This window comes from Rutilus rutilus, assembly GCF_951802725.1.
Source record: "Rutilus rutilus genome assembly, chromosome: 5".
Lineage (NCBI taxonomy): Eukaryota > Metazoa > Chordata > Actinopteri > Cypriniformes > Leuciscidae > Rutilus > Rutilus rutilus.
Window position 1 is genome coordinate 40536315 of NC_140213.1, and position 14769 is coordinate 40551083.

Here is a 14769-nt window from a genome sequence, read left to right on the forward strand (position 1 = left end):
AATTCCTACTACACTTATAAGTATTACACTTGGGTTAAAGTAAATACTATCAATCATAACTGCATATTTGCTTGTGTACTAAGATTGTATATTGAATACAAGATGGTTTTTCTAAGGCAAGTTTATAAAAGCTACTTAAATGTCCTAATTAAACCAAGGCCTAATCCTGGCTTAATCTAAGCCTTATCTGTGAAACCAGGCCTATGTGTTCATGTGTCTGTTTTTATTCATGTTGAAAGGTGTAAGGAGGTGCGCCACTGCTTATTGCAAGAATTAAACCAGGTCTATGAAGAAGAAAACACAGTCTTAACTGAACATTGAACAATGTTTTCCTTTTTTATTCCAAAAACGCCTAGGATGAAAGAAACAAGTGTAAAATATACAACATAATTCCAAACATAAGGAACAAAAATCAAAACACAAATGAAAAAAAAAAAAAATACAATTAAATTGTCGTACACAACCTGCAATGCAAATCTCTTGAGAGGCCAAAAAAAAAAAAAAAAAGTTTGTGTAAGCCTCAAACACCGAAGGCTATGTATTAGAGTATAGTAACCCCAACATCATCAGACGTGTCTAAAACGGCATCGAAACCAATTACTCTCGCAATGCAACAAAACCTTAAAACTGACAAGACGTTTGACATTTCAACCTGACCATAACATAAAACTGTCTATCCGATCGCAGGTTATCTTTGCTGGAAACTATACTATTTAAGAAAGTGAAATGAAGACGAAAAGGGATTAATATAGGTTTACAGAGCTTGAACAAAATGGGGTGTTAAATTCGTAAAAACAGGTTAACTTGTGTATACATGGCTCTCACCGGTAGCATGCATGCATGCTGAGTTTAATATATCCTAATTAGAGCCTCAGATTTATCCTCAATTGCACAGCAGGCTCATGTCTGTTAAAGAGCATTTTTTTTACATAAGAGAATAAAGCAAAAGGACACATTGCCTACACCCTGTAAAAATGTCCTAATGAGCCACACAGACTGCTGCAAAAGGCTATGGATATAATATGCACAGCTCTAAAAATAAAGATGACAGGGAACGAATAATGTGTTAAACACAATCAACGGGCCGGCACTTCCTTGTTGCATTAGCATGAAACTTGTGTGAGGAAATAATGGATGAAAAAAACAACAAAAAAAACTCACCGTTTACAGCACTTTTAAAGAAATGTTTCAGAAAAAACCCTGTCCATTCCGAACTTCAATTCTGTGTTAAAGTGAGAAAGTAAATTTGCTTAAAGATAGGCCACACACACCAATGTGGCGCCCATCATAGGGTCTGATACGCAAAAGGCTGATAAGGCACTTTCTTTTTTGTTCTTCCTGTCAGAGGGCACGACCAAATAGTCCCTCTTAATGTATAACAAGTGTTGGCAATCTCAGTCTAAATCAAATACAATCAACTGACAAGAACAGAGCAGAAAGTAGGCATTCCAGCTAGTTTCAGCCACTTTCTCCAACTTTTTCAAATATTTGGGGGCTACGATACAGACTGAAACAGAAAAAAAAGAAGCCTTGTTGCATTCGCAGTAGTGTAATTTCACAGAAGACCTGAAAACAAAGGAAAAAAAGATATTCACAGAAGCCAGCATTTACAATTAGAAAGAAAATACATAAATGCCTGCCCTCTAGAGACTTGCAGTTGTACTGCAGGTGATGGACTCCAGGTTCCTCTGAAGGATTTCTAAATAACTATGTGGTTAGCATTCCTTGGTAATATAAGCCCTCAAACATATTTTACAGGGCTCTGTTGATTGGAAAACATGGTATCAACTCTGTGGGATGATTTTGCAATTGTCCAGAAGTTAAACTGTTAGAACAGAAATCTCGCTTTGACCTTTTTGTGTCCCGATAGAATTAACAAAAAAAAAATTTCCAGGACCATGTCTGATGCTCCACTTGACATGAGAAAGCAGCATGTTGGCCAAATTATTTTCAGCGAAACAGACGAGTCAGATGAGGATCAGTGGCCTAAATACAACCTTCATCAATAACCAACAGGGCTAATGTTCACGAGGTGATGATAACGTCTCCATATCTGCAGCATTTAATGGCGCTTCACCAAAATAAACACAAAAGCAGAGCAGCCAGAAAACCATCCGTTCAGCAGAAACTTGGAGTGTTCATGTTATAGTTTCGTTCTCATGCTCTCCACAGTCTTGTTCCTGATTCCTTACCAAGGATGAAAGCCAAAAAAAAAAAAACACACCATGATGTCATGGTCTCAAGGTACTGAACACACAATGAAAATGAACTGAAGTATCCCATGTCCTGTTCTGCATTGATGATAGTGCTGCATACAAACTGAGGATTTTTCACATGTGCAGGCAAAACAAAACAAAAAAGCCTGAAAAGGAGAAAGGAAAGGATGGGGAGATGTAGTCCAAACCCACCAATATATCTTTACATCCAAGTCTGGACCACAACTCCCAATAGTGCTTCGGAGAGAGCCAATACGCTGCAGAGCACAGATAAGCAACCGAACAGCAGGGTGGTACGAGGTCATGACGGGACGCTGACTGACGGGTTGTGAAGATGTCAGCTGTGCCATCCGAAGGGGCTCTAGTGATTGACCAGGCCCTGCAGCATCATCATGAGGCGCCGTGCACGCTTGCTCAGAGGGCTCTGGGCGTCCTGCTGCAGGAAGTGGAAGAGCTTCTGTCGTACCTGGGACAGCACCGCAGACATGTGGTCTCTGGTGACTGGATCTCCGTGGTCCAGGTTCATCACAGCATCTTCTAGATAGCTACACATGAATGAGAGAAAGGAGATCAAAATCTTTCTACAAAGATGGCCATTCACGATATAGATTTTTTTTTTGCAACATATATATTTTATATTATTCCAGAAGTTTTGCCAGGGATCTTAAGAACAAGAACATTTCTACGACTTCTCTAACTCCACTAGAGAAGGGTTTATGGTGCCGTCAGTGTTTTTTTTATTTTCCCCGCAGCATCAGAGAAACGAGTCAAATGGCGTTTCACACAAAACAACCTGGATATAAGCTTCCATGAGCAAAAAAAAAAAAAGAGGCACATTTCAAAAGTACGTACTTCCGAACAAGTGCCTTTGAAATAAACGGGAACCCCGAAAAAAATGGCTTTCTCCGGGCATTTTAAGAGCTCCTTGGCTTACAACTGAAAAATACCTGCTGACATCATCGCAACCATCATGCAATCATCCGCGTCACGAAGGAGCCGATGTTTTCTTACATCAGGATTTGATTCAACTGGAGGCACCGTTTACATCATTTATTTCATCAAAGTGTTTTTGCAGGAAGGCTAATTTCCTTTAATCTCTCCTGTTACGATCACCAGTTTACTTTGAAGCCAAATCTCATTAATATTGGAAGCACTCTGCACTGGGCCAGACCTCTAACAATGCATTAATATTAAATTCAAAAAGTGCAAGAGGTCTGAGCTTTTCACAGCTGAATTTTCAGCAGCCATTAGTCCGGTCTTCAGTGTCCTTCAGAAATAATTTTAATATGCTGATTTGGTGCAGAAGAAACATTTGCTCAATATGCCTTTTATTTAAGGCTTCAATGAAGAAAAACATTGATTTGAAATACAAATTTTCATCAATTTAATACATCCATGCTGAACAAAAACATGAATTTCTTTCAAACCCCCCCCCCATCATTTGAATGACTAGCACTAGTCATTCATTCCAGTCCTCAAACACAAATCTGGTGTTTTTTTGACAGCTGTACTAACAGAACATGTTTGTTATTTCTTTAAGCTATTCTAGGGTAAAGCTTTTTTGGTCTTCTCTCCAGGCTGCTTGTTTTTTTGTTTTATTTAAAGTCCATCAAGGATTAGTAAAATGCCACCTGTCTGGAAAACTATGTGGGAAATCTCTCCATCTGTCCTTTAAAATTAATAGACATTGCTGTATGATACCACCAGAGACTTGAGCGGTATGTTGCACAGAGGTCATCTTAATTACCTTACAAGCGATCATTAAGTTAAAGCTTCCGATAAAAAAAAAAAAAAAAAAGGAAATGTAATACAATGACCTTAATATCCCCGGGACTTTGCGGTGTAGTCCTGTCCAGATGGCTAAGCTTTCATGCCTCATGGCAGTTTGCTCTATTTTCACATGTGTAGGCCCTGTTCCAATTTATTTAAGCCCACAGTCCTGTTATCTCAACTATAATCTATTGGCCCAGAGAGATATTACATTCTCTGTGCAGAAAATTACTGTTTACATCTTGTATTCTGCTAACCTTTATTTGCGAAGGTAAAAGCGGATCACTGCGGAGCACAACGCACAGGGCTTGGTGGTATGACATAACCGTGTGATGCTAAAAACAAGTCAACCAGTTGAGATTCTGCTGTACTGTTCGTAGCAGAAAATACACAGGCCTTGAATACCAAATTAAAAAAATAATACAAAGCCAGAACCATCCACTTCATTATTCGTTTTACTGTTCACTGCATTTTGTTGTTTAATACTCAAGTGTTACATAATGTGAAGCAGCTGTTGTGCTAATTCCAGACTTGCTTTTCAGCATCACGTGCCGTGAGCGCCACATTACAAAGCGTTCAGGTAAACATAAAAAATAATGCAATAACGTGCCTCAAGACCTCTGCTCGTTCCTTTCTGTTGCACTCTGCAAGCTGTTATTAAATGGAAAACAAATGTGTCTTATGTACTGTATCATATGTCCAATATGGAATTAAGGTGTAGTGTGCGATTAATAATTGGGTCTAGGGATGGGACGATTACCGGTTTCACTATAAACCACGATAAAATGTACTGACGGTTAGCATTATCGTTTAAAATTTAATTATCATTAAAACCGTATTTGATTATCTCGATTTTAATAACTCACTGTAAATCCTGTACAGCCAGCAACAGTCTGAAGCAGGCTGTTGTTTTTTTAATTAATTTTTTTATTCGAGAATGAATGGCGGAAGGCAGTGACCGTGCTCAGGAGATTTTTCAGCCTTTTAAGAGGACCAAATCTGAGGTATGGTCATATTTTGGCTTTTACAAAAGTCCTGAGTGAAACTTAATCGAGGATGGTCACTACAATAAACACTTCAAATCTGCCGAGTCGTCTTGTGTGACCATCACCCACTGTTTATAGCGAACGCAAGGCAAGTTAACTTTGACCTCAATACCAAAACTACATCTGGGAAATAACTTAATTGGGCACAAAATGTTGTTTTGAGTTGAAATATTTTATCTCACTCACTTGAAATAAACGTGAAGCTTCCGCGAAGAAAAGTTCGCAACAAGTGGCTTTCAGCCAAAGACAAACGATCAAGTTCAAACAAGACTATTACATGGATGTGCGCTGTTATAATGCGTTGCTATTGACGACGGTCATTATAAGGAAGGAAATGCCACAGAATATAATCTTGCTTAAAAAAAGTGCATAGAGCTGCTTGTTTTATTTGTTGTTTGCTGATTTTCAAATATCAAACTGTTTTTAGTGTGAGCATCAGTTCTTTTTGAACACTTTCATCTCGTTTTAACAAAACCGTGATAATATTGATAATCACGATAATTTTGGTCACTATAATCGTGATATGAAATTTTCATACCGTCCCATCCCTAATTGGGTCATGATAGTGTTGTCCGGTCAGGAGCGTCCAATCAAATTACATGAACCATTAAATTATACACACACTACCTGTCAAAAGTTTGGAACAATAATTCTATTATTTAATGTAACGTTTTTGAAAAGCCTCTTATTTCACTGCATATATTTAATAGAAAAATACAGTAAAAACACAAATATTATTACAATTTAAAATAACCGTTCAGTGTCCCATGAACCTTCAGAAATCATTAAAATATGCTAATTTGGCAGTTAAGTAACATTTCATATTATTAATAAATGTTATTCATAAAAGGAAAGTCTCAATTTAATACATATTCAAATTATGAAACAAATTTAAGTTTGATTTTCATATGGAGGTGTCTAATGGTTTCTGTCATAAAAGCGTTATTTTCGTAAACGAAAACTGAAACTAAGACTAAAACTGTTGGTCAAATTTTTTTTCGTAATTAATAAGCTCTCATCCTGTGCCGCTCAAATCACTTTTTTCCATTCCACTGCGCTACTTTACTTTTTTCAACGTATGTCCGTTGCACTCGAGTCTCGCGTCTTCTGCAGCATCACGTGCATGACACAACGCTCTAAAAACGCGGCACTTTGTTAAATTAAGTTCAACTTTTAAAAGACGTGTATCGAGACTTGCGCTTTTGCCCCATCCCACTGCGCCGCGTCTTTTTACCGTTTTTCAAAGCAAAACCGCTTTTCTGTGTGAACCAGCCGCTAAGAAGCAGAAATGGCCAAATGGGCTAAATATTTCCATCACCTTATGCAAATACAGCTGTACCTTAATTCCAGGTAAGATAACCATCTCATGTGAAACTAGCCTAAACAAGATAGGCCTACCACACATATTAGACAAGATACCACACTGAGCAAAAAAAAACAAAAAAAACAAATTTAAAATAGCATGTCTATAGCCCAGAAATAGACGTATTTGTCAGAGTAGACACTATAAAATGTCTGTTTTTGTTGAGTCTGTTAGGTTCTGTCTTCCTGATACCGGGTAGCTGTGGTAACTGTGAACAGAATTCTCTCAGAGAATAAACTTTTTCTCTTTATTACAATTTGCCTCTGAAAGTTTTCTTATGCCTTTTGATGCTGTTTGATTAACCTTTGAAAATTGCCATTACAATTGGTGTCAGAAGTGTGGGATCCCGTGAGGAATCTTCTTCTCCTGGTCCTGAGACGGATTTGACGGAGTGAACGCCCCGGCGGTACCAGGCTGCTGGTCTTATACCTCGACGGTTTGAGATAGAACTCAGGAGAAAGAGCCAATACCCGCTTTCAGTACCAGGGGAAGAACTCCCACCGGGATCAGAAAGAATCAGTAGCAATTACAGAAAAGAAAAGCATCTTCGGGTAAGAAACGGCAAATTGTTTTATTTTTGTTAGGTGTAAATTGATATAATTGTGGGTGAACCATATTGGCTGAGACTGTCTCTTTGGTACGGGCAGAGAGAGTTTTCAAGGGAGAAATTGACCTGAGGGAGTCAGGCCAGTTTTTTGCCGAAAACTAGCTCGTAGGTGGACGGAAGAGCCACAGCTGATTAAGTAGGTGGACGGAAGAGCCACTGCTAATTACAGAGCATATTTGCTAAAACCTGGCCGATTTTGGGTGAAAAGATCGGATCTGTTGAAGACGTTTGTATACTAAATGGTCTGGTCTGAACAGAACATTTGAATATGAGTTTTAAAGGGGTGATGAACTGAGAAATCAAATTTTCCTTGAGCTTTTGACATATAAGAGATCATAATACTATAATAATATCCTGTAAGTTTCAGAACTGAAAACTACCTTGTTAGTCCAATAAAAGCTTTTATAGACATCAGGCTCAGCAAACGACTCGTTTTTCAAAGTGGGGAACTATGACGTCAAAGAGGATAAAACACCGCCTCCACAAAAGAAGATCAACGCCTACTTCAACACGGCCTGTTTAGCCCCACCCACCGATTCGCCCAAACATGCTAAATAACATAGGACATGATAATTGCTAAACCGGATCGAGCTACTTCCAAGTAATAAACATGCTGTTGACTAAATATTGTGCAGTGCCTGTTTGTGGAAGAAGACAGTCTGCATAAGCTTCCTTCGGATTCCAGCATGGTTAAACTTTATTAAATCAGTCAATCACAATTTCCCGACACGGATCTGCCAGCAACATGTAAGTAACCATGTGTATTCTAATGCCTGATCTGCGATCAGTGATTTCTGATGTGTAATTATTCAAGTTCAGATATCTTTCTCTTAAAATCGTTCAAAACTGTTTATGCATCAGTGACTAAACGATCAACTTCACATAATTTCTCGTAGTATTATGAAAATGATCTTTTTTAAACTCTTATTAAATTATATACAGAAAGCGATCAAAGAACGATCCCTTTCCATTCGCCCAAGCTGTCAATCAAACAGCACAGCGCGAGCCGCGAGAGCTTATCTGGACACTTACCAAACTCGTGATGAAATAATGACACTGTTACACTACACAACGAAGCTCTTACTGTGTATTCACATCGTGTTTGCATTGTGATTTGGTGTAAGCATTTGTGAGAGTGCAAAAATTGCGTTGCAATGATAAGATCTTTATTCACGCGATCAACAGACTGTCTGTCATCTGCTCAGTCAGTGCTCATCATGCTGCAACCTTTCATGCGATGTAATAGATTTAAATATAATGCTTTAAACGATACTTTTCACGATTTGTTAATCTCGATAGCTGTAATAGTAAAAACATAGTAAAAGTTTTCGAGAAAGTTCATGTAATACTAGCTATTTCATATGCAAGCATGTCAGCCAATCACAGCAGTGGGCGTTTGCACTGCAGTCTCACAGCAGACACGCCCCTTAAAACGGAGCGTTCAAATCTGAGGCTGAAATCAGGCTTGGAAAAATGGCTTTTATTTATAAATTATAACAATTTTTGATGTAAAAATCATACTAACATTATAAGGGCACCCCAGGCAACATTATAAAATAATAAAACAATCCAGTTCATGACCCCTTTAACTATGAGTATATGATTTTTAAACGAAGCAATAGACAAAAAGCATAAATGGATCAATACAAGAATAAGGTTAGTTCTATGATTAATCCTTTCAAACATTAAAGAATAATCATATGCATATCTTTTTGTTTTCCTTACACACCACGTTTGAGATTTCATTTTTAATATTATTTTAAAAATTAAATAATTTTTTCTTTTTAGTTGCATTTGTTTAGTTCTTTGTTCATCCTCAAACATTTTTTTATTTTTTATTAAGAGGTTTTCACAAGAGTTAACTATGAACTGCAAACATTAAACTTTGCTGAATTTAAATGTCTTTAACTGGAAGTGTTCTGTCAACTCTGCTAAACTATGATTACTAAAACTGAAACTAAATATATAAATGCTGAATTTAAATGTCTTTAACTGGAAGTGTTCTGTTAACTCTGCTAAACTATAATTACTAAAACTGAAACTAAATATATAAAAACTAAATAGAAATGTGTTCCCAAAATAAAAACTAACAAAACCATTAATGAAACTAACTAAAACTAAAATGAAATTTATAGAACATTTGAAAATGATATTAAAATAAAAACATTTAAAAAATGCAAAACTATAATGACCTTGGCGTAGACTCAAATAAATATCATTTCAGGCACTATATAAATATATAAATCAATATAAACCCTAAAGCATGTGCCTTACTGCTTAAAATAACATTGTTATGTCCAAGCAGAAAACGGACACAGACTTACAGATGGTAATGTCTATGCACATATGGACAGTATGAAACACTAGTATTTTAGAGTGCAATTCAGAGATAGGACTGTCAGATAACAGTTTATAGCAGTAAAGGGACTTGGCAGCACACAGGCAGAGCATTACTCTGTGATTCACAGGAGTTAGTCCCTTTCTCCCTGCAGAGAACTCTAATGCAGCCCAAACTGTACAGCACTTTAATAACTGCAGCCCAATGCAGCACTGCCACAGAAGCCGATGTCCCCTTCAACACAAGGTCACTCACAGAGGAATTTAAGAGGAGAAGGGGACGATGTCGAGTCTTAAAGCATTAATGTACTGTGATATGAAACCGCATTTTGGCCTTGATCACGTACGACACAGGACTATAAATAAATACTTAAGAGTTTAATCATTAAAAGCACAGTGCTCTGCATGCTTTTGCATACTCATTGAAACTGCAAGGGGGGTGCTGAAGAAATAACTGCTATATAAAGGACATTTTGAGATAAGTATAGAGCATGACTGCACTGACTGATAGAGCTGAAGGGAGCAAACCTGATCTTGAGTTCTGAGCGTGTGCTCAGGTTGGTGGAGAGCTGCTGGATGAGGGACAGGAGGACGGCCTGATGGAGTGGACAGGGCTGCTGGCCGAACACTTGCTGAGAGTCAATGGTCTCGCAGACGTACAGTACCAGATTCAGGTCTGCTGCGGATAAAGCCTGCAAGAAAAATCACAGCAAGCAGTCAGGAAAAAACCTGGAGGAATGATACAATACTGTGTTGCTGTGAAAGATGATCACATATAAAGAGAGACGATAGTAAAAGGTCAAATCCCATGTTATGTCACCTGTGGAAATAAGTATTAAACTAAGGGTTCAATTTCACCAAACAGTTCAGACTAATTATAGTGATTCCCTACAACCACTAAATTGACTGAAAATGCTAATTATGTAATAAATTAACAAGTTATGAATACAAATCAAGAGAATACTGAACAGTTATTGCAGTCTGACTGTCAGCACTTATGTTAAGACGTCTCCTCCCAAAAGCTTAATTAGGCTATCAGTGATTAATTAGGCTTAATTAGCTACTTGCATTATTTAACTTGAACAATAACCCTACAGAGGGTAACCAAAAATGCTACTGATTTACTCCATAGAAGTGTTTGTAAAGAGGTTTCCCTTGAAAGCCCATTGAAGTGGCTTGAAACACACAGCATTTATTCAATGTGTTTACGTAATTTCCACTGAAACAGGAAGACAGGATGAAACATATCAAACAGCTCCTCCCCCTTTTTAAAATAGCCAATAGCAGTTAGCTTATATCACAGCTATATATTTTATTCCCCCATGTAGAAAATAGTAAATGTGTGAATATGTGTTCGATTTTAGCCAGTTTCAGCGTCTATTTATATGTAGGGGGCGGGACACTTTAGATTCTAGAGAGAATTTGATTGGACAGAAAATCTGATGAGCTGCTGAAGTACAGAGTGATGTCATTAAAATCATTGATCCATAATTGACTAAGTTTTGAATGCTTATATCTTCTAAATGTGAATTTAGTCATTGTTTTGGAGCGCTAGCTTATAGATAACAGTAAGACTAACATATTCATACTAAAAGCCCAAAAAACTAATATTGATTTCATGTGGACTTTAAATGCTTACATTTCACAAAATGCAAACGGTTACAGTGTGGCACATTTTGCAGTGGCATATGGCTCAATGCAGTGGTTCTCAACCTTTTAGACCTTTCCACTGGAATTTCTTGCTGCATTTATGACAATCATACTTGTTTAGAAATGTATTAACAGAAACCATACATTAAATTAATTCATTTAAATTCAATCTTTAAAACTCTGAATCTGTTCTCTTGATGTTTTTTCAACAAAAATAATAGTTATTGAGGGAGAAAGAAAATAGCTTGGTTGAGGACCACTGGCTTAATGCATGTAAAAGTGTGTTAAAAGGGCTACGTACATGACATAGCAGTTTATCTAATTCCACCACTAATGACCATAAAAAAAGCCCATAAAACATGATCACAGAAGCATGATATAATGAGTGAAATATCAGTCATATGTATGTGTCTAGCGATCGGTAACTAACCTGTTGGAAGGCCTCATTGAGCTGGCCCTGCTGTAGTAACTGCAGTATGCTGGCCTGCTGGGCCTGGTAGTCCAGATGTGTGGAGGGGACAGGTGTTCCTGCAGCCGAGCGCATGGCCTGCATGATGCTGGAGGTGACGGCTGCCTGCTGCTCCTTCATGGCCAGACTCACCTCTCCCTTCACTATGCGCTGCACCTGTGTCAGGATTGAGTCCTGCAGGCTGCAGAGAGGAGAGACACCATTAGACTATGGCAACAATATATATATAAAAAAAAAAATATATATATAAAAACATAACCAATCGGTGGCAACAAGTGACTGCAAATTTTTTTTTATTATGTCATTGAAACAAGTGAGGCTTTATGCACGAGTCACTGAATTATTAATTCAAACTGAATTTAAACCAAAAGAATCGATTACATTTTTTTTTTAATAGACCAGCAATTAACATTTTGTCAGAACCTCCAGTAAATTACATCATTTTATTTAGTTGCCTATTCAGAAACTTATCCAGAATCATTCAGCTCTTCTTCATAGCAGCATATAATTTACTAAATTAGAAATAAATAATCTGAAACAAAATCAATATGAAAAATATTATTTAAACTTTAGAAAGCAACCTTCTTGGTTATGTAATCCTACAAAAGTTTTTTTAAAGAAATAAAAAGTTAAATACACAACTAAGGAAGTAAACACTAAGCAAACAAAACTGTTCGCAGAATTAAATATTTATTAGATATTCAAAGACTTTAAAATTCAAAGACAGTTTAAATTATATAAATGCTGAACATTTGCTGAACGCAACAATGGTATATGAGAAAGTATTATAGTGTTTTCCTTTCTATTACTAATAATAAAAAGGCAAAAGCTGTAATACTTTTTCATATATTTCATAAATTTATGTTATTATATTATTAATGTTTAACTATTTTAAACAATACTCTAACTAATAAACAATTTACTAGACAGAACAGACTCAAAATAGAAGTCCGGCTTTGGACATTTTTTGGCCAAACAGAAACACTTATCGCCGTATTTATTTATTTATATTTATTTATATATATATATATATATATATATAGATAGATAGATAGATAGATAGATAGAAAGGCATACAAGGGGAAAGAGAATTCCTCATATTGATTTCTGACAAATATTGAATAGTGCTGCATGCATGTGACGGAAAGCCTTACTTTCCCACGATCATGTGGAGCTGATGCTGAACATCAGAGCACACGCTGGCCGTCACAGTGGAGGCCAGCTGGTCTTGAGAATTCTGGAGTGTGTCAATCATCTGTTGCAGCTGGCCAATCACGGGATCCCGTGCATCCTGGTCCCGCTGTTTCCTGTTCTTGACGTGTGTCTCCAGCTGTTGGATGTCTGCATGAGAATGTAAAGTCATTATACATTTAGTAGAAATACATTAAAAGGGTTGCAATAATTAGCTGGTGCTACAAACGCAGGATGTGTAAAACAGACCTAAAAAGCATGCAACAACCTGCCAGATTCATTAATATGCCCTATGCTTATTTTTTTATTGCTGTAAAAAAGCAGAAATAAAATGTAAGATTGGTAGCGAAGTCTATTGTGATGGTTCTTACACTCGTGGGTTCCCTGTTTGAAGCTGTCATTGATCTGCTGAAACATGGACTGGCAGCCTCTCTCAAACACAGGAAGCACAATGCTCTGGAAGGTCTCTTTGTAGGCTGCCTGAATGGGGCCCTGCATGGCCTCGGCAGCAGCACGACCAATGGCATCTGTAGTGTTCTGTGAATGGAAGAATAGGACAAAGTTATAATTTTCCCCAGTTTTTGCCTGTTTCGTCTTCCATGATGAATTATTCAGTGCTACACTGGTGTATAGAAGTTGGTGCAATCTTTTGAACTGCTCAGTTTGTAGTTTCAGAGAAACAATCTTTACAGCCAGAAATGTATTTAACCCAGCCTTTAGAAAAAAATATTCTAACAAATGGCAAGTTTGGATGGAATTTGTGCTCATTCTCAAACGTTAAGCCACTGACCTTGGACTTAACAACTTTGGTGACATTTTCTTTCAGTGTTCCTTCCACTGCGGTTAACTTGGCAGCGATGGTGCTGTTCATCTGGCCAGTCACAGGTTCTAGACTCTTCGATATGGCTGCATAAAAGAAAAAGGTCAACTAAAGCTCTACATAAACATAAAAAAAAAAAAAAAAAGGCTTCTTTCCAGCCATGTCACAGGGACAAAACAAAAAAAGAGCAGAATGTTCTTTGCTGTATTGAACGTTGACAAAAAGTACGGTTAAGATCTTGAGTTTAGCACATCGGCACTCACTCTGTGGGACGATCTTCTTCATTTCTTCACGCAAAACTTTGTCTAGCCGGTTGCACAGACTGTTGTTCAGAGTCTGGACAAGCTGCTGAACCAGCTGGTCGTGGAGCTGTTGGTTCCGGCTTTGTCCCTCAGCCAGAATTCGCTCCATTCTTCTTTCTGTCAACAGCTAGTTAAAGTTAACAACAAATAGTATGGGCCTGACAAATCGAAAGGGATTTTTGTTCATATATGCATGTGAAAAAAACAAGATCATGCATTAGAGACCAATTATATTCATGTAAGCTTTCTTGCTTTTTGTTGAGATAGTGGGCTTAGATTTTACTTCATTTTCATCTTAGATTATATTAAAATTGCTTAGAAATGTAGCTTCTTCATGTGCGGTGCCATTCATAATACATTTAACTTCTGTAATGTGACATTTTCTGTTAATATTCTGTAGAAATTACAGTAGAGTGGGACTTTTATCTTTCTGATTTAGCATGAAAATTGAGCATGGCCATGAAACATGATAGGCTACAATATCAATATTACTCAGCCAGAGTAGCACTGTTGATGAAAGACCATGCATTTAAATTCTCAATTTCATATCGTTCTTTCGTTTGATGTCTTTGCTCTAATCCTAATTTAGCTACGAGTCTCCCCCTAGTGGAAGGATACGTTCTTGCTCCTGCTGAGCCAACATGGAGTGCTCGATATGAGCCATGATGGAGCTCTGTATGGCATCCATGTGGCTGGTAACTCTCTGCAGAATGTCCAGCTGGTTCTGTCTCAGCTCTGCTAACTCCCTCTGCTGGCTCCGCAACATCAGCAGGAGCTCGTCTTGCACCTCTGTGCTCATCTGAGAACACAACAGCAAACTCATTCACATGAAACAATTCCTCACACATGAAACTCAAGCATCCCTGACATCATCAGCACGGTTGCAAGAGTCTTCGCAGTCACAGCAGAACATTCATACTACAGAGCTTGCCATGTTATTCATGGTTTAGCTTTCCATTAATGTTTTATTTATATGATGAATCACAGTGACTAGACAG

The 14769-nt window shown here is 37.5% G+C and overlaps 1 protein-coding gene across 3 annotated transcripts in view; it reads right to left on the reverse strand.

Moving 5' to 3' along the window:
* Positions 1-322: 322 nt before the first annotated feature.
* edc4 (enhancer of mRNA decapping 4) overlaps positions 323-14769 on the reverse strand; it is a 32397-nt gene continuing 17950 nt past the window's right edge. For all 3 annotated transcript variants that reach the window (XM_084409377.1, XM_084409378.1, XM_084409379.1), the window contains exons 22-29: positions 14390-14570; positions 13733-13888; positions 13440-13555; positions 13021-13186; positions 12613-12799; positions 11420-11639; positions 9868-10031; positions 323-2761 (exon numbers count right to left, since the gene is read on the reverse strand). In XM_084409377.1, the coding sequence (XP_084265503.1) occupies positions 2578-2761; positions 9868-10031; positions 11420-11639; positions 12613-12799; positions 13021-13186; positions 13440-13555; positions 13733-13888; positions 14390-14570 (1374 nt within the window). In that variant the 3' untranslated portion in view covers positions 323-2577. The remainder of the gene's footprint in view (positions 2762-9867; positions 10032-11419; positions 11640-12612; positions 12800-13020; positions 13187-13439; positions 13556-13732; positions 13889-14389; positions 14571-14769) is intronic.